At 59.4% G+C, this 26,098-nt stretch overlaps 1 protein-coding gene across 1 annotated transcript in view; it reads left to right on the plus strand.

Annotated features, from left to right (window-relative positions):
* The first annotated feature begins 1,411 nt into the window (after positions 1 to 1,411).
* The window catches only part of LOC139017655 (tumor necrosis factor receptor superfamily member 1A-like), a 28,640-nt gene continuing 3,953 nt past the window's right edge, over positions 1,412 to 26,098 (plus strand). Inside the window, exons 1-7 of the mRNA XM_070426268.1 lie at positions 1,412 to 1,510; positions 7,576 to 7,657; positions 8,311 to 8,348; positions 14,921 to 15,061; positions 22,673 to 22,802; positions 23,331 to 23,459; positions 24,479 to 24,593. Coding sequence (XP_070282369.1) covers positions 1,412 to 1,510; positions 7,576 to 7,657; positions 8,311 to 8,348; positions 14,921 to 15,061; positions 22,673 to 22,802; positions 23,331 to 23,459; positions 24,479 to 24,593 — 734 coding nt within the window. The remainder of the gene's footprint in view (positions 1,511 to 7,575; positions 7,658 to 8,310; positions 8,349 to 14,920; positions 15,062 to 22,672; positions 22,803 to 23,330; positions 23,460 to 24,478; positions 24,594 to 26,098) is intronic.

The raw sequence follows: 26,098 nt of genomic DNA on the forward strand, positions 1-26,098 counted from the left end.
CCCCTTGGCCAGGAGCCGGGTGTGGCATGAACTGGGTGACATGTGTGAGCGAGTGGAGGACAGGCACCCAGTGGCCACTCTGAGCTGTCATTTCTTCAGCTGGAGGAGGCCTTTCTTTTTCCTTTTCCTGTTTTTGGTTAATCTTCACCTGAGGATAGATTTTTGGCGAGAGCGAGAGGGAGGGAGGGAGAAACATGGATGGGCTGCCACTTGCATGTGTCCCAGCTGGGCCCAGAGATTGAACCTGCGACAAGGCACAAGCCTTGACCAGGAATCAAACCCGAGACCCTTTGGAGTGCAGGCTGGCGCTCTACCCACGGAGCCACACAGGCCAGGGCTCAGAGACGTGGTTTTGTTTTGTTTTTTATTGATTTCAGAGAGGAGGGGAGAGGGAGAGACAGATAGAAACATCCATGATGAGAGAGAATCATTGATCGGCTGCCTCCTGCACACCCCCCACTGGGGACCGAGCCCACAACCCGGGCATGTGCCCTTGACCAGAATTGAACCCAGGACCCTTCAATCCACAGGCCAACGCTCTATCCGCTGAGCCACACCGGCCAGGGCTGGGCTCTACACTTTTTATAAATAAATGCAGTTGCAATATTTTGGGCAGCACCTGGCCTCAGTTCCTGCGTCCAATGCCATGTGTGTGCATATGCACGTGTGTGCGTGTGTGTGTGTGTGAGCAGCTGCATGGGTGGGTACACACCGAGCCTTAAACTTGGGTGGCTGTGCCCTCCGAGCTGACGGCCTCATTTTCCAGACTTTGTATCCATGTTCTTGTTGCCCGCCCCCCCCCCCCCTTCGGGGACACGTCTGGGCTCCTTTCCTTGACATAAAGGAGCACACACATTGGGTGGCGTCTATTGAGGGATCCCGAGGCCCGGAGGATGGAGGGGCCCAGGGCAGGGTGGGGGGCGGTTTGCGGGGAGCCCTGAGCAGCAGGCCCACTCTGTGAAGCGAGAGCCAGGAGGGGGGTCCCACCAGCTGTGTGATGAGCCGGCGGAGGACAGGGTGGCACTGCCCACCGGACACTCCAGGCGCCGCGGGGACCGGGTGGCCCACTCTGCCTGGTCTCCCCGCCCCCTGGCTGTGCCCTCCCCGCCTGCTCACCCCGGCCTGGCCTCGGTGGAGGAGGGAGGTGTGCGTTGGCCGTTTTCTATCACAAACGCCTTCACTGTGTCTCTGGGAAATACAGTTTGTGTCTCTGTGTGCGGGTAAGTGTTTGCATCCTAAGTCGCTCCTCCCATGGTTTAAGAAAAAGAACAAAAAATGGGGGGAAAGTGGGGGGAAACCGTAGCCCCTCCACACCTTCCTGGTTCTGCAAGCTCTCCCCCTCCCTCGGCCACGGCGCCCCTTCCTTGGGAGCCAGCGGTTTTCGCTTGCATGTCGCTGGCATGTCGCTAGCATGTCGCTGGCATGTCGCTGGCATGTCGCCGGCATGTCGCCGGCATGTGGCAGCCGCTGCCTCTGGGAGGCTGGCGACATGGGGGAGAAGCCGATCTGGGTGAGTGGCGGCCGCAGCTCCCCGCCGCCCCGACGCCGCCCCTCCCGCTCCGGGAAGCGGTGCGCGCGCTGCGGGGCGAGATTGCGGGGCGCTCTGCTCTGTGCCGGGGACTCAGCCGGTGCCGCCAGTGCGCCCCCTGCCGGGCGCAGCGGGGTGAGGTCGGCACGTGCTGCTGCACCGGAGCCGGGGCCGCAGGGCCGGGCGGGGAGGACTGGGCGCGGGGAACGGCCGGGAAGGGCGGTGTGGGCCCGGGGCCCGGCGAGGGGTGCGTGGTCAGTGCCCGCGCTCTGCCCGCCACCTGGTCCCGGTTCCCCGGAGACGGGTTCGCCGCATCGATGGCGGTTTGCTCTGCGAACAGGACGGACCCACAGCGCCCACCAGTGGCCATGGGACTCCCTCGGAGCTGCCCCTGCCGCCAGGCCAGCAGGCGCCAAAGGTGGGCGCGAGGCGGCGGGGGGCCTTCATCTCAGAGGCGACCCCAGGGCCTCGGCCGACCAGCCCCCGTGGCAGCCGGCACCTGCCAGCTCCAGGCCACTGCACCTTTGGTCTCCATCGCCCTTCCTGCTGATTGGTGCATGAGACCGACTGCCCTGGCCGGTGCGGCTCAGGGGATAGAGCGCCCGCCTGCGGACTGGAGGGTCCCGGGTTCAAATCCGGTCAAGGGCACAGGCCTGGGTTGCAGGCTTGATCCCCAGCAGGGGCCGTGCAGGAGGCAGCCGATCAATGATTCTTATCACCGATGTCTCTCTCTCTCTCTCTCTCTCTCTCTCCCTCTTCCTCTTCCTCTCTGAAATCAATAAAAAAAATAAAAGAACTAAGTGATGAAAAAAATGACTGAATCTGAACATCCAGGACTCCATGAACCTGGGCTAATGGGAGACTGAAGAGAAAATGAACAAAGTTCCACCAGAGGGATCTTGGGGGGCGGGCGGGGGGTCGGGGGGGGATGAAGAATGAAGTTGATTGAAAGAAGCACCGGCCAGAGTTGGTACCTGTGTTTTACCTTAACAACATTCTATTTGCTCTTTAAAAAAAACAACTTATTGATTTTTTACGGAGAGGAAGGGAGGGGGATAGAGAGTCAGAAACATCGATGAGAGAGAAACATCGATCAGCTGCCTCCTGCACACCCCCCACTGGGGATGTGCCCACAACCCAGGTACATGCTCTTGACCGGAATCGAACCCGGGACCCTTCAGTCCGCAGGCCGACGCTCCATCCACGGAGCCAAACCTGTCAGGGCTTGTTTTTTATTTTTATTAAAAAAAAAAAAAGTTGGCGGCCGCCAGGTTGCTCCGGATAACCGGCGCCAACGTCAGCTCCACAGAACCCACCCTGGTCGGCATGGGCGTCCAGAGGGCCGATCACGTCCCAGTAGCGGAAGGGGGTCGAAACTCTTTTTCCGGGGGGCCGGAGCAGATGGGGGGGAGCAGATGGGGGGAGCAGATGGAGGGGCGGGAGCAGATGGGGGGCGGGAGCAGATGGGGTAGGGGAGCAGATGGGGTAGGGGAGCAGATGGGGGCGGGAGCAGATGGGGTAGGGGAGCAGATGGGGTAGGGGAGCAGATGGGGGGAGCAGATGGGGTAGGGGAGCAGATGGGGGGAGCAGATGGGGTAGGGGAGCAGATGGGGTAGGGGAGCAGATGGGGTAGGGGAGCAGATGGGGGCGGGAGCAGATGGGGGGAGCAGATGGGGGGAGCAGATGGAGGGGCGGGAGCAGATGGGGTAGGGGAGCAGATGGGGGCGGGAGCAGATGGGGGCGGGAGCAGATGCGGGGCGGGAGCAGGCGGGAGCAGGGCACAGCCGGGTGACTAACAAGTGAAAGAATTTCCCGGGCGGGGGGTGGGGTGGGGCGCGGGCTCCCCAGGTCCGGGCTCCGCCGCCACAGGTGTGTCCGGGAGGACGTGCGGCACAGCACGTCCTTTGCGCGGTGACTCACCGGACCAGGCGGCCGATCTCCTCTCTCTCCTCCTTCCTCCTTGAGTTCATTGGGGAGACACCGGTTGAACCCATTCGGGTTTTAAATAAAATAAAAAATGAATGAATAAACGTTTGCTGTGACCCCACCCGGGAGAGAGTGGAGGGGGGAGGAGAGGCGGCGCCGCAGCGGATCAGGGCGGGTCCCCGGCCGCCCAGGTGGGTGCCCCGCCCCGCCCCGCGGACGCTCTGCCGGGAAGCAGTCTGGGCAGAAGGGGCTCCATCGGCCCCGGGACCAACCAGGATGGGAGTCTCCGCCGACCGGCCCACGGGGGGGTGGGGGGGCCGGGGGGGGCGGGGGGGGCGGGGGGCGGGAAAAGCGCTGCCCGTTCATTCAGCCCCGCGGTGCTCACCCTGTGGCTGTAGTGGCCGCTCCCGCTGCTCCCGCTGCTGCTGGTCCCGGGGGACCGGGGTGCGCCGCCCGCAGGACGCCCGAGGGTGGGGGCGGGAGGCAGCCCCGGGGTCTAGCGGGCCCGGGTGCGGAAACCACCCCGGGCGGCGCGGCACCGGAGGCGGCTGGCGGGGGGTGTGGTGGGGGGTGCGGGTGGGAGGAGGGGTGCGTTGGGGGGTGGGGGGTGCGGGGGGGGAGGGGTGCGGGGGGGGTGGGGGGGCGTTGCGGGCGCCCCGGTGGACGTAGGGACGCGGGGCGGCCAGGTGGCCTCCGTGAGTGTCTCTAAAGCCGCCTTTTTATTTTTTTTATTTATTTTTAATTTTTTTAATATATTTTTTTTAATTAAATCTTTATTGTTCAGATTATTACATTTGTTCCTCTTTTTTCCCCCCATAACTCCCCTCCTTCCAGCTCCCACCCCACCCTCCACCCTCACTCCCCACCCACTGTGTTCATCCATAGGTGCACGATTTTTGTCCAGTCACTTCCCGCATCTCCCACACCCCTTTTCCCCCCAAGAATAGTCAGTCTATTCCCTTTCTATGTCCCTGATTCTATTATAATCACCAGTTCATTCTGTACATCAGGTTATTTATTCACTTGATTCTTAGATTCATTTGTTGATAGATGCATGTTTGTTGTTCATAATTTGTATCTTTACCTTTTTCTTCTTCTTCCTCTTCTTAAAGGATACCTTTCAGCATTTCATATAATACTGGTTTGGCGGTGATGAACTCCTTTAGCTTTTCCTTATCTGTGAAGCTCTTTATCTGACCTTCACTTCTGAATGATAGCTTTGCTGGATAAAGTAATCTTGGTTGTAGGTTCTTGGTATTCATCACTTTGAATATTTCTTGCCACTCTCTTCTGGCCTGCAAAGTTTCTGTTGAGAAATCAGCTGACAGTCGTATGGGTACTCCCTTGTAGGTAATTGAGCCTCTTTCTCTTGCTGCTTTTAAGATTTTTTCTTTGTCTTTTGCTCTTGGCATTTTAATGATGATGTGTCTTGGTGTGGTCCTCTTTGGATTCCTTTTGTTTGGGGTTCTCTGTGCTTCTTGGACCTGTAAGTCCATTTCTTTTTCCAGATGGGGGAAGTTTTCTGCCATTATTTCTTGAAATAGGTTTTCAATATCTTGCTGTCTCTCATCTTCTGGCACTCCAATAATTCTGATATTAGACCGCTTAAAGCTGTCCCAGAGGCTCCTTACACTATCTTCACACTTTCGGATTCTTTTTTCATTTTGCTTTTCCAATTGGGTGTTTTTTGTCGAATCTTTTGTTTGATTATTGTGCTCCTCTGGTCTGCTATTGGGTATAATATTCTTTATTTCAGTCCGTGTATGCTTACTTTCTAATTTCTTTATCGTAGCATCGAGGGTCTCATTAGTTTTCGTGAGGCTCTGCACAAATTTATGGCAAGCCCTCAAAATTGCGATTCTTAGCTCCATATCCTCCATTTCTGTCATGTTTTTTTGTCTCCGCATCTTTTATGCTTTCTTGGTGCACCCCCTTGTGGTCTCTGTGCGCAGTCTTGTTCTAGCCAAGCCTTAATTGTTGTAGTTAACACTAGAGGGGTTTGACCACCAGGCCGACTGGCTATAGGAATCAGCTGTATGGAAAACGTCTGCCTTCTGGGGAGGCGCTAATCCAGCCTTTGCCTGAGGCGATCGGCAAATGGCTGTGCGCAGGGTTTGGGCGGGGCGGGATCAACAGTGCGGGCGGAGGGAGCAGTTATGGCCACGCTCAGTCCCGTTCCCAGAGGCTCTGCTTCTCAGAACCCCGGCAGCCGCTGTAAACTTCGGAGAGAAAGCTGCCCTCAGGTTCCAACTGATGCCGGATAATCCCGCTTCTCCCGTTTGAGTCTGGGTCCCTAGAGACTCGCCCGGATCTGGAGCCCAGAGTCTGAGACTCACTCCCGACAGAAAACGACAACCGCGCCCTCAGCCACCAGCCCGCTTTGCGCGCGCACCTCGGTACCTTTGTATTTTCCACACTGCGCCGCCTCTGAGCCTCGATTTGCTGTTCTCTTTCCTTCTAGTTGTAGAGTCTCTCTTCAGCCAGCCTTCCTGTGGTTCTGGGTGATGTCCGTTCAGTCTTTTAGTTGTATTTTTGAAATGGTTGTTTGTGGCAGCGGTCTCCGGTGTTTACCTACGCCGCCATCTTGGTCTCCTCTCTTTTTTAATATATTTTATTGATTTTTACAGAAAGGAAGGGAGAGGGATAGAGAGTTAGAAACATCGATCAGCTGCCTCCTGCACACCCCACTGGGGATGTGCCCCCAACCCAGGTACATGCCCTTGACCGGACTGGAACCCGGGACCCTTCAGTCCGCAGGCGGGCCCTCTATCCACTGAGCCAAACCGGTTAGGGCTTCTTTCTTTGTTTGTTTTCTTTCTTTTCTTTCTTTCTTCCCTTCCTTCCTGCCTGGCCTCGCCTGGCCTCGCCTCGCATGGCCTCTCTGTGTCTTGCCTTTCTTTCCTCCCTGGCTTTATTTCTTTATTTCTTTTGTTGGTTAATCACCCAAGGATATTTTTTCAGATTTTCATTTTTTTTTTTAGAGACAGTGGAGAGGGGGAGAGGGGAGCGGGGGAGAGTGAGGGAGGGAAACATCTGTATGAGAGACGCGCGCGCCCCCGCCTGGGCTGGGATGGGACCTGCGACCCAGGTGCGTGTCCTTGACTGAGAATTGAACCCATTCCCCTTGGGTGTGCGGCCGGCACTGACCACTGACCACTGCGCCCACCGGCCAGCACCAGCAGGCTAGTTTCTCGGTGGGTCACTGTGTGTGGCCGCGGATGGTGTGAGAAATCTCCCACGGCCCCGGGCGGGAGAAGGGCTCCCCCCCTGCCTCTCGGGTGTGTGACTGAGGACAGTTCAGGGGTGCTTGCCCGCATCGGGGCTCACCTGAGAGCTCCCCTGTCCCCGTGACGCCCAGGGGCCTGTGGGGCGTTGCTTTGAGACGATGGGAATACCCTTCCTTGTCCTCACTCAGTGATGTCGGTTCCTCCCGGGAACCGGGCCTCCCGTGCTGTTTGCAAACTGAGTTTCCTTCTATTTAAAATATTTATTTACTAGTATCACCCTGGCTGGTGTGGCTCCGTGGATAGCAGGGGTGGGCAAACTTTTTGACTCGAGGGCCACAATGGGTTCTTAAACCGGACCGGAGGCCGGAACAAAAGCATGGATGGAGTGTTTGTGTGAACTAATATAAATTCAAAGTAAACATCATTACATAAAAGGGTACGGTCTTTTTTTTTTTTTTTTAGTTTTATTCATTTCAAACTGGCCGGATCTGGCCCGCGGGCCGTAGTTTGCCCACGGCTGGGATAGAGCGTCAGCCTGCGGATTGAAGGGTCCCGACTGAGGGAATTGACTAAAGGGTTCGATTCTGGTCAAGGGCACATGCCCAGGTTTTGGGCTCCATCCCCAGTGTGGGGAGCGTGCAGGAGGCAGCCAATCAAAGAAATAAATATATATACGTATTGATTTCAGAGAGGAAGGGAGAGGGAGAGAGAGAATCACGGATCGGCTGCCTCCTGCACGCCCCACACTGGGGTTGGAACCCACAACCCGGGCCTGTGCTGTGACCGGGAATCGAGCCGTGACCTCCTGGTTCCTAGTTGGACGCTCAGCCACTGAGCGACGCTGGCCGGGCCGGAGGCCTCTCTGGCTAAGCCCGTCTCCCTGGCTGATTGCAGGTGGCCATGGCAGGCGGCTCGGAACTGGGTGACCCCAACCAGAATGCAGCCGGGAGCCCCTCCACCGACCTCTGTGAGGCTGGTGAGTGAGCACCCATCTTCCCGATCCTTCGCCTTCGGCTCACCTGACCCGGAGGGCTCAGCCCTGGTGCAGAGCTGCGGGCGCCCGGGGCCCAGCTCAGGGACTGAACGCCCAGCCCCAGCCCGGACCACGCACCTGCCCTCCCCCGGCACACGCGCCATGCACACCTGGCACCGTCCCGCGTCCGCACATCTGTGCGCGCCCGCAGGAATGACGGAGACACAGCTGCCCACACGCACCCTGAGGGGCTGGGCGCCTGCAGGGACGTGTGGCTCTGCCCCAGGACAGCCTTCGCCTTCGCGGGGGGCGCGGGGCCAGGCGGGCTCCTGCAGGCGTGGCCGGGCTTCTTGCTCGCTTTCCCGCTGCCCTGGCGAGTGGCCCCGGGAGGTGCTGAGCGCCCGGTGCAGCGCGGGGTAGAGGCGGGGTCGGCGGGCTCCAGTGTGCACACCCACCCCCTCTGAGCCGAGCTGCGGGATCCGTAAAGGCCGAGGGGGAGGCAGGTCCCCAGTTCCTGGGACACATGGAGCCGAGGCTCAGTCCAGAACGTTCCAAGGAGACAGAGGCAAGGGTTGGTGCTGTGCAGGGGCCTGGCCTCGGGGACCAGGACGGGTGGGTGCCGGGCCCCACCTCACCTCTGTGCCACCCCTGCCCAGGCCACTACGTCAGCGCGGACTGCACCATGGACCAGGCTGTAAGGTGCTGTCCGTGCCCCCGACTCCTTCCTGGCCCACCCCAACAGGGCACAGTCCTGCATGCCGTGCACCCAGTGCCGGGAAGGTAAGTGGGCGCCGTCGGGCGGGGGGGTGGGATCTGTGTCGTGGGACCTGCCTGGGGGGAGTCGCCCCGAAGGCAGTGATGACAGGGGCCCAGGCGCTGGGCCGGGGACACCATCACGGGGCCCGAGTGCTTGCCGAGCGCGGGAAGCGAAGCCGCGATGGGGAGTGTGAGGGCGCCGCAAAGCACAGCCTCGCTCCCAGGACACACAGGGGCCTGGCCCTCAGCGCTAGGAAGGTTCCACTGAGCTAAAATCATAGCAATAATCATAACTAATAATAATGATAATAATAATCTACTTATATAAAAACCATGGGTGGTGTTCGTCACACACAGAGGAACAGCTGCAACCGAGCAGAAGGAAGTCAGTCCTACCGGGGTTGTCTTGGCAACAGCTGCGCGCCCCCCCCCAGCTGTTTCCTGTAAGGGCGGAGTTTGAGGCAGGAACCCACCCTGGGAGCGTGCAGGCAGATCATTTTTTTTTTTAATTAAAATATATTTTTTAAAAAAGTTCTAAGTACTTCATCACAAGGGAAATTAGTCAAGCACTCTGAAAGTGTATTCACTCTTCATGGGGTGTACAGGGAGATATTAGAATAAGGTTAATCACTTTATCAGTCATTGTTTGCATCACTTGTTTTTATATCATGTTTTTGTTGTTTTCATATCATGTTTTTGTCCTTTTTATATCATGCCTCTGTTGTTGTTATATCCTTTTGTTACTGTTTATTTATTAATAAATTTATGTATTATTTCCATATACATTTCACTAATTTCCTTTCATCTCTCACACTTCTATTATAGAGAAAGGGCAAATAGCAATATTAAAATACCTCTGCTAATTAATTTCCTTTTTAAAAAAATATATTTTGTTGATTTTTTTACAGAGAGGAAGGGAGAGGGATAGAGAGTTAGAAACATCAATGAGAGAGAAACATCGATCAGCTGCCTCCTGCACACCCCCCACTGGAGATGTGCCCGCAACCAAGGTACATGCCCTTGACCAGAACCGAACCTGGGACCCTTCAGTCCGCAGGCCGACGCTCTATCCACTGAGCCACACCGGTTAGGCAATTAATTCCCTTTTAATGTGCACGGATTTTATGCACAGGGTTACTAGTTTTATATAATAAAATTGTAGTATGCAGATTGTTCCCTCGACTGGGAGGTTGTCCAGGAGTTCGACCAGGGGGCGGAGCCAGCGGGGAAAGGGAGGGAGTACGGGCGGAGGACTTTACTAGTGCGTGGTGGCGGCAGGCAGCCGCTGGGGACCTAACTAGTGGCATGTGTTTTGTGCACCGGGCCTCTAGTCCGATATAATACAAGCCCAGTGACTGAACGGCAGAACAACCAGAATGACCAGCTGACCAGTCGCTATGATGGGCACTGACCACCGGGGGCAGATGCTCAACACAGGAGCTGCCCCCTGGTGGTCAGTGCGCTACCACCATGGGAGCACCGCTCAGCTGACCGGGATGAGCAGCTGCTCCCGCTGAGAACCCTGGGCGAATGGGCTGGAACCCAGGCTGTGATCATTGCCTCCTCGCCCCAGGCTCCTCCTCCTCCTCGCTCTCTGCCCCCTCCTCCGAACACCCGCAGGCCTCGCAGAGCCGCTGCCAGGCTCGCAGGGCTGATCCGAGAGGCTGGGAGGCGGGTTTGTGGCCAGCGCGGAACTGAGGCCTACGCCGCCGCCTCTCAGTGCTGTTGTCCCTGGGCACGGCCCCCACGGGGACTCCATAGAAGACGGACGAGACCGGGAGCAGCTGCTCAGAGGGCGGGTCCACAGCCACTCGCTGAGCTGGATGAGCGCTGATCCTACAGCAGGCCCATCCACAGGCCACGCCCCCTGCCAGCGCACGCATCCCGTGCACCGGGCCTCTAGCCCGATATAATAAAAGCCCAGTGACCATCACAGCAGAACGACCAGAACGACCACTTGACCAGTCACTATGAGGTGCACTGACCATCTCTTGTTTGCTTTCCCCGGCTGGCAGGCTCTGATCGCCATGGCGAATGGGGACCCGGGGTGGGTGGCGGGGGATGCAGGCAGTGCCAGGCCAAGGCTCCCACCCTGCCAGTCACCCCACACATAGAGGGCGACCGGCGGTGTGGGTGGGGCCAGCGAGTGGGCAGGAACGGCCGACCTCTTGGTCCTTCCCCCCCCGGCTCGCAGGTTCCCATCGCGGGATGGTGAATGGGGAACCGGGGTAGGTGGCGGTAGGGGACGGGGCTGGCTGCCGGTAGCCAAGGAAGATGACCCTGATTGCAGGCTAAGCCCGGGGACCGTACCCATGCATGATTTTGTACACAGGGCCTCTAGCCCTATATAATAAAGATGTAATATGCAAATTGCCCATCACGCCCTCACACAAGATGGCCGCTCCCATGTAGTCACAAGATGGCTGGCAGGGGAGGGCAGTTAGGGGCAACCAGGCTGACAGGGCAGGGCACTTGGGAGGGACCCGGCTGACAGGGGAGGGCAGTTAGGGGTGACCAGGCCTGCAGGGGAGGGCAGTTAGGGGTAACCAGGCCTGCAGGGGAGGGCAGTTAGGGGTGACCAGGCCTGCAGGGGAGGGCAGTTAGGGGTGACCAGGCCTGCAGGGGAGGGCAGTTAGGGGTGACCAGGCCTGCAGGGGAGGGCAGTTAGGGGTGACCAGGCGTGCAGGGGAGGGCAGTTAGGGGTGACCAGGCCGGCAGGGGAGGGCAGTTAGGGGTGACCAGGCCTGCAGGGGAGGGCAGTTGGGGGAGAGCAGGACTGCAGGGGAGGGCAGTTAGGGGTAACCAGGCCTGCAGGGGAGGGCAGTTGGAGGCAACCAGGCGGATAGAGAGGATGAAGCATAAGTGATTGATGTGCATACAGGAGCCCCGAGGTCCTTGGTGTGTGGGGCTCAGTGATTGGTGTGCAGGCTGGCACTCAACCCACGGAGCCACACGGGCCAGGGCTCAGAGACGTAGGTTTGTTTTGTTTTTTTATTGATTTCAGAGAGGAGGGGAGAGGGAGAGACAGATAGAAACATCCATGATGAGAGAGAATCACTGATCGGCTGCCTCCTGCACATCCCCTACTGGGGATCGAGCCCACAACCCCGGCATGTGCCCTTGATCAGAATTGAACCTGGGACCCTTCAGTCCACAGGCCAATGATCTACCCACTGAGTCACACCGGCCAGGGCTGGGCTCAACACTTTTTAAATAAATGCAGTTGCAATATTTTGGGCAGCACCTGGCCTCAGTTCCTGCGTCCAATGCCATGTGTGTGCATATGCACATGTGCGTGTGTGTGTGCGTGTGTGTGTGAGCAGCTGCACGGGTGGCTACACACCGAGCCTTAAACTTGGGTGGCCGCGCCCTCCGAGCTGACGGCCTCATTTTCCAGACTTTGTACCCATGTTCTTGTTGTCCCCCCCACCTTCGGGGACACGTCTGGGCTCCTTTCCTTGACATAAAGGAGCACACACATTGTGTTGCATCTGTTGAGGGATCCCGAGGCCCGGAGGATGGAGGGGCCCAGGGCAGGGTGGGGGGCCGTTTGCGGGGAACCCTGAGCAGCAGGCCCACTCTGTGAAGCGAGAGCCAGGAGGGGGGGTCCCACCAGCTGTGTGATGAGCCGGCGGAGGACAGGGTGGCACTGCCCACTGGACACTCCAGGCCCCGCGGGGACTGGGTGGCTCAGGGGATAGAGCGTCAGCCTGTAGAATGAAGGTTCTCGGGTTCAAATGCGGTCAAGGGCACAGGCCTGGGTTGCAGGCTTGATCCCCAGCAGGGGTCATGCAGGAGGCAGCCGATCAATGATTCTTATCACTGATGTTTCTCTCTCTCTCTCTCTCTCTCTCTCTCTCTCTCTCCCCCTTTCTCTCTGAAATAGGTAAAAGATAAATAAATAAATAAATAAGAACTAAGTGATGAAAAAAAAGACTAAATCTGAACTTGCAGGACTCCATGAACCTGGGCTCATGAGGGCATATTGAGGGGGGCACGAGCTAGGGAGGGGGGAAATGACGAATGAAGTTGATTGAAAGAAGCACCGGCCAGAAATGGTGCCTGTGTTTTACCTTAACAACATTCTATTTGCACTTTTCTTTAAAAAAAAAAATTATTGATTTTTTACAGAGAGGAAGGGAGAGGGATAGAGAGTTAGATACACGATGGCTGAGAAACATGGATCAGCTGCCTCCTGCACACCCCCCACTGGGGATGGAGCCCACAACCAAGGTACATGCACTTGACCGGAATCAAACCCGAGACCCTTCAGTGTGCAGGCCGGCGCTCTAACCACTGAGCCACCGGCCCGGGCTGAAGCTGAGCTTCAGAGCAGAGGGGTGTCCCGGGTCCTGGGGGAGTCTCTGCGCAGGAGGGACAGCTCCTGCCGCGTGTCCGCTCCGCCCCCTGACCACAGCTCGGCAGAGGGTCCTGACTGCGGCCACCCCAGTGGACCCCCTGGTACTCGTGTGAGAATGAACCGAGTGACTGGGCTCCGGCCCCAGGACAACAGCCGAGAGGAGGGACCCCGCCCGCCCCCCGCTGCTGCTCCCCAGGGAAAGGCAGGCGGAAACACAGCCCTGGCTGGTGCGGCTCAGTGGGCAGGGCGCCGGCCTCTGGACTGAAGGGCAAGGACAGTTCCTTTTGTTATTTATTTATTTATTTATTTATTTATTTATTTATTTATTTATTTTTAATTGTTTTATTGCTTAAAGTATTACAAAGGGTATTACATATGTCTCCTTTTTTTCTCCCCTTGACAATCCCCTGGCCTCCCCTACCCCCCAGTGTCTTGTGCCCATTGGTTATGCTCATATGCGTGCACACAAGTCCTTCGGTTGAGGTTGATCTCTTACCCCCGCCCTCCCGCCCCCCAGGCCTCCCCGGCCTTCCCGCTGCAGTTTGACAGTCTGTTGGAGGCAGCTCTGCCTCCGTATCATTTTTTAAAATGTATTTTATTTTATTCACAGCCGGGTGACTAACAAGTTCCCGGCAGGGCGGCCACGAAAAAGCTTTGCAGAAGTTGCCCAACTTCTAAAAAAAAAATTCTGGGGTGATTAACCAACAAAAGAAACAAAGGAAGAGAGGGAGAGAGGGAGAGAGGGAGGGAGGAAGGGCAAGACACAGAGAGGCCAGGCACACAGAGAGGAGAGGAAAGAAATGAAAGAAAAGAAAGAAAGAAGCCCTAACCGTGTGGCTCAGTGGATAGAGCGTCGGCCTGCGGAATGAAGGGTCCCGGGTTCGATTCCGGTCAGGGGCATGTGCCTGGGTTGCGGGCACAGCCCCAGTGGAGTGTGCAGGAGGCAGCTGATCCATGTTTCTCGCTCATCCATGTTTCTAACTCTCTACCCCTCTCCCTTCCTCTCTGTAAAAAATATATTTAAAAAAAAAAAAAAAAAAAAGGCGGCCTTTAAAGACACTCACGGGGGCCACCCGGCCCGCCCGCGGTCCGCACGTCCACCGGGGCGCCTGCACCCCTCCCCACCGGACCCCTCCTCTCCCCCCCTGCCCCCACACCCCTCCCCCCACACCCCCTCCCCACCGGACCCCACCCCCCGCCAGTCGCCCCGGTGCCTTGCAGCCCAGGAAGAGTTGACGCGCCCGGGCCGCTACACCCAGGGGCTGCCTCCCGCCCCACCCTGGGGTGTCCTGCTGGCGGCGCACCCCGGCCCCGAGCCGTCTGGGGTGCCTCACCCAGGCCCGCAGCAGGGGCCGCAGCAGGATGAGCCACCACAGCTTACGCAGCCCCGGGGGCTGATGAACGGGCAGCCGGCCAGGCCCCCCCCCGCCCTCCCAGGCCTCTCATCTCCCCTGGACGCGGGCGGGTCGGCGAGACCCTCATCCCCGGAAGGACCTGGCCCAGTGCGAGCAGGACGGGCTCTGCGCGCCCCGCAGCGGGAGAGCCGCCCCTCCCCCTGAGCAGCACTGCCCCCGCCCACGGACACCCTCTGGCCCCGCAGCCACAGCCCCTGGGACCCCCGGAAGGACTTGGCCCAGTGTGAGCAGGACGGGCTCTGCGCGCCCTGCAGCGGGAGAGCCGGCCCCCCAGGCCGTCGGGCGGGGGGGGGCAGCCCAGGGCGCAGGCGCCAGGTCAGCACCCAGGGCCCTGCTGGGGCGCCCTCAGCAGCGAGGGGGGCCGTCAGGCTGCTCCACCCGCCTGGCCTCCTCTCTGCCCCCTGCCTGTCGCCCTCTCCCCCCCCAGCAGGGCCCCCGTGGGCCGCGCCGTGTCCCCTGTCCGCCCTCCCCAGGGGACCCGAGGCGCCGGGGCTGGTAGGACACTCGGTGCCCACGGGCCCCAGGGCGCCCTCAGGGGTGAGCGCCCGGTCCCTTCCCGGGAGGACACTGAGCTCGGGGACCGGCCGGGGCGGGAGGGGGGAGGGGGGGAGGGCGGGGCCCCGGCGGGAATATTCCCGGTGGGGGGGCTCCTCCCCCAGGGTGCCGGTGAGAGCTCCACCCAGCCCAGCCGCCGCCGCCAATCCTGTGCCTCAACCTCCCGCCAGCAGCCAATAGCGGGGCAGGAGGGCGGGGCCTGTCCGCGGCTACAAAAGGCGGAGCGCGCTGGCCCGGCTATCAATGAACTCCATGGTGGGATGGTCTTCTGTTCCGTTTCCTTTGCTGCTGCGGCCGCTGCTCCTCCTCCTCGGGACTCAGGTGGGTGCGCGGCGGGGCTCGGGGGAGGGAAGGCCCCCCATCCGGGAAGGGGCCCGAGGCGGGGCGGGACGGAGTCTGACTTTGGGAGTCGCCAGTCCCTAGGGCGCTGCCCAGGCCCCGCGCAGCTCGCGGGGGACGCCCCCCCCCCACCCCCCGCCACAGGCCGGGCACCGGGCAGCCCTCCGCCAGCGTGAGTCCGCGGGGCTGTGCGCCGTCCCCGGGCTCCCCTGCCCCAGGCTCCCCGGTGACTGATGGGACCCCAGGGGCGGGGAGGGCGCGGCCAGGGACCAGGAGGGCACGGCCAGGGCGGGGGGGGGAAGGTGGGCGGCGGGGAGGACGCGGCCAGGGGCCGGGAGGGCGCGCCCAGACCCGCCTTCCTCTCACCGGGGCGCGCAGCTCACTGAGTCCCGGTCCCCGGCGGTGGGGCGAGAGGCGATTGTAGTTTCCCTTTAGCTGGAGGCGCATGTAGTTGGCACACAACCAGCGCCCCAGGCTTAACCCTTTGCACTCCGAACCATTCTGGACACTGGCTACCAGCTACTCGACGCTACTTTGCGGCGGAAACGTGCATTTACAGACCCTCGTATTATTTAGTATAATTTTGGAACCAAGTGACGTATTATAATGATATTGGACTTATATGAATTGGGTGACATCGAGGAATGTATATTTGCAAAAAAAACCAATATTTTATTGTTTATGATTTTGTACAGGATGATAAGTTTTGTAACACTCCCCAATATGCATTGCAGGCTGATTAGTGCATGTTTGACAGTAATGAGTGGTTTGACGCCTGCCACCAGGTGTTTTCCTGTTAGAACACACAATGCAGTCCCGTTTTCTTTGTCCCACATCGGGAATATGTAGTTTATTGTTTAATCCGACACAAAACCCGCTGACATTTCTTGTATATATCTTAGTAATTTTACGATATTTTGATTTAATTTCTTGTGCCATTTCAACATAAAACTTCAGGGAAACATGCATGTCTCAAAAAGTTGCGTTGAAATAACTCAATTCCCCGTAATCACTAATAAACTGCAATGTCCCCTGAGAGGGGACATCCGAGTGATATGCTAGAATTCCGAGGTCCCCGGAGAGGGGACAGCGGAGTGCAAAGGGTTAGAGTGTGCAGCTTGCTGTTTTGACATGTGTTCAGCGGGAAACCATCCCCGCAGGAGAGTGGGTGCAGCCCTCACCCCCAAAAGTGCCCTCCGCTCGGGGCCAGCCCCCAGGAAGCTGGCTCCCAGAGGTTCCTCACCAAAGCCTGAGAGCAGGGTCCAGAGCCTTTTCTTAAAAAATGTATTTCTTTAATTCTTTATTGTTTAAAGTGTTACGCAGTCTTCCTTTCTCACCGTGGATCTCTCCGGCCGCTCCCACTCCCCTCCGCCACCCACCCCCCCGCCCCCCAGCACATGCCCTCACCCCTTGTTGTCTGTGTCCTTGGTTATGCTTATATGCATCCATACAAGTCCTTTGATTAATCTGGACCAAAGTCTTTTAAAATCAATAGAAACCACAGCTTCTTCCTGTTTGTCTGTGTCGGGCGCTGAGCCCTCAGCTGGGAACAGTTGCATGAAACCTGCACCTTGGCTGACCGTGGGCCCCGGGGCCTGTGCCTGGTGTGAGGGGCTCGGTCCTGGGGTTTAGAACATCGTTGCCTTTCGTCGTGTCTGCTTTGGAGGGAGGAGAATTCAACATTCCATTTGCGCACACACATCTGGCCTCGCACGACTTACAGTGAGACGACCGCGCTGAAATGGACATTTTTTAAAGCACTCAAGCCGAAACCGGTGTGGCTCAGTGGATAGAGCCTCGGCCTGCGGACTGAAGGGTCCCAGGTTCGATTCCGGTCAAGGGCATGTACCTGGGTTGCGGGCACATCCCCAGTAGGAGATGTGCAGGAGGCAGCTGATTGATGTTTCTTTCTCATCGATGTTTCTAACTCTATCTCTCTCCCTTCCTCTCTGTAAAAAAATCAATAAAATATATTTAAAAAAAAAAAAAAGCACTCAAAAGGGAACGGGCTGCGGCGCTGGCTTCCATGTGCCTGTCCCTCCTCACCCATTTTCTTTCTTTTTTTTTTTTTTTTTTTTTTTTTTTTTTTTTCAATAATAATTTTTATTTCTTAAAGTATTACAAAGAGTATTACATATGTCTCCTTTTTCCCCCCCATGACATTCCCCCGGCCCCTACCCCCCGCCCTCCCCCCGTGTCTTGTGTCCATTGGTTAATCTTATATGCATGCATATAAGTCCTTCAGTTGGTCTCTTAATCCCCCCCCAACCCTCCCCAGGCTCCCCATTGTAGTTTAACATTCTGTTCAATGTTGCTCTGCTTCTGTATCTACCCCTGTTCATCAGTCCATACTGGTCCCCTTTATTTGTCCCAACCTCACTGGAGTAGTCTCAACCTCACCAGGGCCGTCTGAGCCTCACCAGGGCCGTTTCAACCTCACCTGGGTCGTCCCTACCTCACAGGGGCCGTTTCAACCTCACCGGGGTCGTCCCTACCACACCGGGGCCGTTTCAACCTGACCGGGGCTGTCCCTACCACACCGGGGCCATTACGACCTGACCAAGGTTGTCCCTACCTCACGGGGGCCGTTTCAACCTGACCGGGGTTGTCCCAACCACACCGGGGCCGTTTCGACCTGACTGGGGTCGTCCCTACCTCACGGGGGCCGTTTCAACCTGACCGGGGTTGTCCCTACCACACCAGGGCCGTTTCGACCTGACTGGGGTCGTCCCTACCTCACGGGGGCCGTTTCAACCTCACCGGGGTTGTCCCTACCACACCGGGGCTGTTTCAACCTGACCGGGGTTGTCCCTACCACACCGGGGCCGTTTCGACCTGACTGGGGTCGTCCCTACCTCACGGGGGCCGTTTCAACCTGACCGGGGTTGTCCCTACCACGCCGGGGCCGTTTCGACCTGACTGGGGTCGTCCCTACCTCACGGGGGCTGTTTCAACCTCACCGGGGTCGTCCCTACCACACCGGGGCCGTTTCGACCTAACTGGGGTCGTCCCTACCTCACGGGGGCTGTTTCAACCTCACCGGGGTCGTCCCTACCACACCGGGGCCGTTTCGACCTGACTGGGGTCGTCCCTACCTCACGGGGGCCGTTTCAACCTCACCGGGGTTGTCCATACCACACCGGGGCTGTTTCAACCTGACCGGGGTTGTCCCTACCACACCGGGGCCGTGTCGACCTGACTGGGGTCGTCCCTACCTCACGGGGGCCGTTTCAACCTGACCGGGGTTGTCCCTACCACGCCGGGGCCGTTTCGACCTGACTGGGGTCGTCCCTACCTCACGGGGGCTGTTTCAACCTCACCGGGGTCGTCCCTACCTCACGGGGGCCGTTTCAACCTGACCGGGGTTGTCCCTACCACGCCGGGGCCGTTTCGACCTGACTGGGGTCGTCCCTACCTCACGGGGGCCGTTTCAACCTCACCGGGGTTGTCCCTACCACACCGGGGCCGTTTCGACCTGACTGGGGTCGTCCCTACCTCATGGGGGCCGTTTCAACCTGACCGGGGTTGTCCCTACCACGCCGGGGCCGTTTCGACCTGACTGGGGTCGTCCCTACCTCACGGGGGCCGTTTCAACCTCACCGGGGTCGTCCCTACCTCACGGGGGCCGTTTCAACCTGACTGGGGTTGTCCTTACCACGCCGGGGCCGTTTCGACCTGACTGGGGTCGTCCCTACCTCACGGGGGCTGTTTCAACCTCGCCGGGGTCGTCCCTACCACACCGGGGCCGTTTCGACCTGACTGGGGTCGTCCCTACCTCACGGGGGCTGTTTCAACCTCACCGGGGTCGTCCCTACCACACCGGGGCCGTTTCGACCTGACTGGGGTCGTCCCTACCTCACGGGGGCCGTTTCAACCTCACCGGGGTTGTCCCTACCACACCGGGGCTGTTTCAACCTGACCGGGGTTGTCCCTACCACACCGGGGCCGTTTCGACCTGTCTGGGGTCGTCCCTACCTCACGGGGGCCGTTTCAACCTCACTGGGGTCGTCCCTACCTCACGGGGGCCGTTTCAACCTGACCGGGGTTGTCCCTACCACGCCGGGGCCGTTTCGACCTGACGGGGGTCGTCCCTACCTCACGGGGGCTGTTTCAACCTCACCGGGGTCGTCCCTACCACACCGGGGCCGTTTCGACCTGTCTGGGGTCGTCCCTACCTCACGGGGGCCGTTTCAACCTCACTGGGGTCGTCCCTACCTCACGGGGGCCGTTTCAACCTGACTGGGGTTGTCCCTACCACGCCGGGGCCGTTTCGACCTGACTGGGGTCGTCCCTACCTCACGGGGGCTGTTTCAACCTCACCGGGGTCGTCCCTACCTCACGGGGGCCGTTTCAACCTGACCGGGGTTGTCCCTATCACGCCAGGGCCGTTTCGACCTGACTGGGGTCGTCCCTACCTCACGGGGGCCGTTTCAACCTGACTGGGGTCGTCCCTACCTCACGGGGGCCGTTTCAACCTGACCGGGGTTGTCCCTACCACGCCGGGGCCGTTTCGACCTGACTGGGGTCGTCCCTACCTCACGGGGGCCGTTTCAACCTGACTGGGGTTGTCCCTACCACGCCGGGGCCGTTTCGACCTGACTGGGGTCGTCCCTACCTCACGGGGGCTGTTTCAACCTCACCGGGGTCGTCCCTACCACACCGGGGCCGTTTCGACCTGACTGGGGTCGTCCCTACCTCACGGGGGCCGTTTCAACCTCACCGGGGTTGTCCCTACCACACCGGGGCTGTTTCAACCTGACCGGGGTTGTCCCTACCACACCGGGGCCGTTTCGACCTGACCGGGGTCGTCCCTACCACACCTGGACCGTTTCAACCTCACCGGGGCCATCCCAGCCTTGCCGGGGAAACAGGAAGTTTGGCCCTCTGTCCCCTGCCGGCGGCTCCCCACTAGACAAAATCTCCAGGCATTCCTGGTGGTTGCACATCCAGCGCTCCTGCCCTCCACCAAGTGCACAGACTGCCTGTCTGCTGTCCCCCAGCGCCCCACCAGAGACTGGGACCAGTGGGCATGTTTGTGCGCTTGCTGGTACAGCAGTTCCACAGTGCCGGCCGAGTCAGGCCCAGCCCTGGCCGGCCCCGGACCCGACTCTGCCCCCCGATTGCGTCCCTCCCAGATGCAAGGAGCTGAAATCTGCAGCCTGCTGGGATGGGCTCTGTACATGGTGCTTCAGCACATCCTACTCAGTCTCAATGCGCTTCTTTCTATGCGAGGAGTTGAAATCTGCAGTTTGTTGGGTTGGGCTCTGTACTTGGTGTCACATCCTACTCAGTCTCAATGTTCTTTCTCTCCTTCCAGTTGTAGAGCTTCCACTGGGCCAAGTTTCCCATGGTTCTGTATGATAGGTGTTTGTCTGATATTTGGTAGTTTCGATGTTGTTGTGCGAGGTAGCACGCACAGGTCTCTTCCTTATGCCGCCATCCTGGTTCTCCTGGGTCTGCTTCTTGAGTGTGTCTCTCGTGGCTGCGAGCAGTTGAAGTCTGCAATTTGTTGGGATAGGCTGCAAAAGCGCAGGTGGGTCTTTTTGTGCACCTGGCACAGCTTGGATGGGGATGTAAATTGATTAAGGCTGAGACTCAGGGAGTCGCCATGGCGGAGCAAACAGCACTGGCTGAGTCTCCGCGGCCCCTTGACTCTCTGCCAGGGCTTTGTGTCCCCCAGTGCCGGCGAACAGCTGTGCAACAGAGTCTCCCTCGCTTTCTGATGGCTGCAAGGCCGTGCTGCCTCTCCCTGTAGGGTCTGGTGCTTCATGATCCCGCCTGAACCAGCTCAGTGGATTTGAAAGTTTGCAGAAGAAAAGGCGCTTCTACTTGTGGGTCTGGCACAGCCCAGATGGGAATGTAAATTGCTTAGGGCGGGATCACAGGGAGTCGCCGGGGCGGAGACTCAGCGGCCCCTTGCCTATCCAGGACACCAGGACTTTGCGTCCCCCAGTGCCGGCGAGCAGCCGAGCGCCAGAGCCTCCCTCGCTTCCTGACCGCTGGAAGGCCGTGCCGTCTCTCGCCTTGGGGCCTGGGGCCTCAGAGACCCGCCCGAACCAGCTCAGTGGATTTGAGAGTTTGTAAAAGCACAGTCATTCCCTCTTGTGCCTCTGGCACAGCCCTGAGGGTAGGGCGGGGTCACAGGGAGTCACCAGCGTGGATGAAATAGCGATGGCGGCGTCTCCGCGCCCCTCGCCTCCCCGGGACACCAGGACTTCTTGTCCCTCGGTGCCGGCGAGCAGCCGCGTGTCAGAGCTTCCCTCGCTCTCCGACCACTGCAAGGCCGTGGCCGCCTCTCCCTGTGGGATCTGGGGCCTCAGAGACCCGCCCCGAGCAAGCCCAGAGGATTCGAGGGTTCGTAAAAAACCGAGAATCCATTTGCAGCCCGCGTGGCGTGTGACTGCGTACCTCTGGTTTTGGTGCCTCCGTAGCTCCCACTCAGTCTCACTGCGCTTCTTTCTTTTCCTCCAGTTGTAGATCTCCCACTGGGCCAACTTCCCCATGGTTCTGAGTGGCGGTTGTTTACTTCATAGTTGATAGTTTCAATGATGCTGTGAGAGAGCAGCACACACAGGTCCGCTCCCTACGCCGCCATCTTGGTTCTCCTCCCTCCTCACCCATTTTCCCCCGACTTTCAGCGGGAGTGGGAGGGAAGACGGAGAGGGAGGCATGCATCCATTGGTTGCCTCCTGCACGAGCCCAGACCAGGGCCGGGGATTGAGTTGGACTCGAACCCGGGACCCTTCAGTCCACAGGCCGGTGCTCTGTCCGAACCAGCGGGGCCCATCGCCCCACCTCTCACCTCTGTGCGCATTTGGACGCAGAGTGAGTCTCTCGCAGGCATCGTGCGGCGGCTCATGTGTTCACCCCATTCGGCCATCTCTGTCCCATGGGAGTTGGATGCATTTGCATGTAAAGTAGTTACTGTGGAGGAGGGACTTCCGTCTGCGACGTTGCTGTCTGGGGTTCCAGGTGCTGCTTTCTCTCCTGAAATCAAGCAGAGTCACACGCCCTCAACAATGTGGTCACATCACCGTCGCCGCCCTGCCCCCCAATCTGTCAGCCGCCCCCGACCCAGCCTGCTCTCTCTGCAGGGGGGTCGCCAGGGCCCCGACCCGCTGAGGGGCTCAGCCTGCCTCTGCTTCTGCCGGGTCAGGCCCACCCCACCTCCTCTGGGCACCCTGCCTGCTCCTTAGAGCTGCTGGCCGGATGGGTGGCCACTGTCCAGCGTTTAGGCTTGGCCACCCCAGGTTCTGTCTGTGCTGATGTTGATGTTGTGACTAAATTCTTCTCCCGTGTGAATCCTGTGCGTGGTAACAGCTCCCCCCAGAGATGGGACGAGAAGGCCGCTGGCCCCGCCTGTGAGGCCAATACGCAGGGGACCCCGGTTCCTGGGCCCCCGGCTCGGGGAGCCCCTGGCTGCCTTGTTCCTGAGGCTGCTACATGCAGAGCCGTGCACCCTGACCCTCCCGTTCCAGGGCGGCGGCCCAGGCAGTGCTCCGCGTGGACGGGGCGTGCTGTGGACCCTGCCGGGGTGACAGTGGGAGGGATGGGGGGCGAGAACGCGGTGAAACACGGTTCCTGTCTTTGCAGCTGACCCTCAGCACCTCGCGCAACCTGTCATCCGAGCCGAGCGCGGTGAACCTGAGCCCGGGCAGCAGGTGTGGGCACGACGAGTACGAGTACCAGTCTGGCAGGCGCTGCTGCCAGCGCTGCCCCGCAGGTGAGTGGGGGCGGGTTCTGTCCGCTGGGCCCGCACTAAATGCACGTCGAGCCATGGCTCTGTCGGGCGGCAGGGAGGAAGCGGCCGGGCACCGTGCTGGCCAGCGGAGCACGTGTCCCCCTCGGGGCCTTCCGGGCTGGGCCCTGGGACCCCCATGGCGACCTGGACACTGGGCTGCACCCGGGCAGGTGGTGGGGAGCCCTGGGCCGGGAGGCGGAGCACTGGGCTGGGGTCCTGCTGCCTTGACTGACCCTGGCCCAGAGGCGCGTCCTGGGGGCCTCAGAGGTGTGTCCTGGGTGGAGGTGGGGGTCGGGGTCCCGGGTGCCCCACCACACAGCTGTCGGGGAGCGATTGCTTCGTCATTTCCACGACCCGGTAACAGGCAGAGATCACTCCAATGCTAACGCCCAGGGACAGGGATTGGCATTTTCTCCCCGGAGAGGCCAGCCCAGGGCCTGGCGTGGAGGCCGCACAGCGGGGCGCCGGGCGTGCCTGGTGGGTCTGACCGCACCCCGACCTCTTGCACAGGCCAGTATGTCGAAGAGCCGTGCAGCAGCCCCCACACCCGGAGCAAGTGCGAGGCGTGTGACACAGGGACGTACACGGGACACGCCAACGGCCTGCGGTCCTGCCTGCTGTGCACCACCTGCCGCGAAGGTGAGTCCCGGCCCCTCGAGTCTTAACCTTGACCCCGAAGCCCCTTTTTTAAATTTTTAAATATATTTTTATTGATTTCAGAGAGGAAGGGAGAGGGAGATAGAAACATCAATGATGAGAGAGATTCATGGATCAGCTGCCTCCTGCACGCTACCTACTGGGGATGGAACACACAACCCCGGGCATGTGCCCTTGATCGGAATCTAACCCGGGACCCATCAGTCCGCAGGCCAATTCTCTATCCACCCAGCCAACCAGCCAGGGCAAGAATACATATTATTTTTTAAATATATTTTATTGATTTTTTACAGAGAGGAAGGGAGAGGGATAGAGAATTAGAAACATTGATGAGAGAGAAACATTGATCAGCTGCCTCCTGCACACCTCCTACTGGGGATTTGCCTGCAACCAAGGTACATGCCCTTGACCGGAATCAAACCTGGGACCCTTGAGTCCGTAGGCCGACGCTCTATCCTCTGAGCCAAACCGGTTAGGGGAAAAAATACATATTTTTTCAAATATTAAAAAAAAAAAAAAAGCATTTTCCCAAGGTCTAAACTGGAAGATATTTCAAAAAAGAAAAATCAATGGGAAAAATATCCTCAAGTGATGATTAACTAAATAAAGAAACAGATAAATAAGTAGATAAATGAATAAATAAATAAAATCAATAAAATATAATTAAGAAAGAAAAAGAAAGGGTCTCTGAGAGTGAAGAGGTGGACCGTCCTACGTCCGCCAGAGCCGGTGCCGCACATGGGGCACAGGGCAGTGGGGATCCTGGCCCGACGGGAGACGGGGGGTCAGTGCCAGCCTCGGAGGAAACACTGGGTGTGGTGGGTGACGTTCCCACGGGCCGACCCCACTCCCCACCGCCCGCCCGCCTCCGTCTGGACCGGGGCCCGCTCCCCCCGTGTGTCAGAGCCCGGCCGGTGTGCGGTGGCACCACCGGGAGCCTCCCATGTCCACTGGCAGAGTCCCAGCCCTGGTACCTGACCCAGCCTCCCCTCCCCCCGCAGACCAGGAGATGGTGAGTGCCTGCACCCCGACACAGGACCGGCGGTGCCAGTGCAAGACCGGGGAGTTCTACTGCGACTCTGAGCACTGCCTGGAGAGCTGCTACCGCTGCACCAGGTACGGCCTCGGGGCGCGGGCAGCCGTGCAGCCTGGGTCCCCCCCCCATGTGTCTGCCTCGGGTTCTGCCGCTGCCCTCGGTTCTCCCCTCTGTGACCTGGTAGCACCTGCCACGTGGAGGCGCCTGCAGATGAAATCCAACCAGTGGCCTGGCTGTTCCCACCGGGGGCCGCCCTGGGGCCAGGCTCCGTCCACCCAGAGCCACGACCCGCTCATCCCATCAAATCCCCCGTGGAGTCGGCACAGAACCTGCCCGGGTCCCCGAGGGGTGGAGGGCGGGGCTTGGGAGACACAGAGGCCCGAGGAGGGAGGGAGGTGGGAGCCATAGACGGTTCCAGAGGAGGCGGCTCCGGGCAGAGGAAGAGCCGTGAGCCTCGCGCCCTGTCCCAGCTGCAAGGCCGTCCCCGCACAGGGCCCTGGTTCTGTCACAGGCGCCGGTCCTGGCGGCTTCACAAACCTCGGGAATAATTCTCCCCAGGCCCGCAGCCCGGGAGCCCGAAACCCGGGTGTGGGCAGGGCCGGCCCCGCGGGCTCTGGGAGGACCCTCCTGCCTCCTGGGCTCTGGGTGGCGGCGCCCCTGGCGCTCCTCCTAGACCTGCTGCTGCGGCCTCTGCTCTGTCCGCCATCGCGCCGCCTCCTGTCTGCGTCTCTGTGCTGCTCCCTGCGAACGGGCTCCCCTTAGGAGGACGCTGGTCACGGGAGGCCCGGCTCCTCCGCGATGGCCTCCCTTTAGCGCCATCACACGCACAGATTTCCTAAGAAGGTTCATCCTGAGGTCCCAGGTGGGCTCGAAGGGGGGACCTTCGGGGAGACATGACAGCGGTGAACCCCCTGGCAAAATAGCTCCCTTTTTAAAAGAAATGGATTTTAATTTTTTTTATTTTTTTATTTTTATTTTTAAAATATATTTTATTGATTTTTTACAGAGAGGAAGAGAGAGATAGAGAGTTAGAAACATCGATGAGAGAGAAACATGGATCAGCTGCCTCCTGCACATCTCCTATTGGGGATGTGCCCGCAACCAAGGTACATGCCCTTGACCGGAATCGAACCTGGGACCTTTCAGTGCGCAGGCTGACGCTCTATCCACTGAGCCAAACCGGTTTCGGCAAGAAATGGATTTTTATAGATGTCAGAGAGGAGAGGAGAGGGAGAGAGAGAACGGTAATGATGAGAGAGAATCCTGGATCGGCTGCCTCCTGCACGCCCCCGACCGGGGATGGACCCCACAACCCGGGCCTGTGTCCTGACCGGGACTTGCACCGGGACCTCCTGGTTCCTAGGCCGATGCTCATCCCCTGAGCCCCCCGGCGGGCAGAGCAGCGCACTTTGTGAGGTGCGTTGTGGGCCCTTCAGTGCAACTCAGACCATGTGAACTGTGGCCCTGGGACCTGTCAAGTCCAAAGTAGGGGCCGCCTGCAGGTCCGGTTCGATCAGGGCTCTGCTTCTCTCGACTCGCTTGCCTGCCCGTCTCCATGGGCTTCCTCTCGGGGCTGCTCCCTCTG

This window comes from Myotis yumanensis, unplaced genomic scaffold (assembly GCF_028538775.1).
Source record: "Myotis yumanensis isolate MYYU_CA2020_CCGP unplaced genomic scaffold, mMyoYum1.0.hap1 SCAF_10, whole genome shotgun sequence".
NCBI classification, from domain to species: Eukaryota; Metazoa; Chordata; class Mammalia; order Chiroptera; family Vespertilionidae; genus Myotis; species Myotis yumanensis.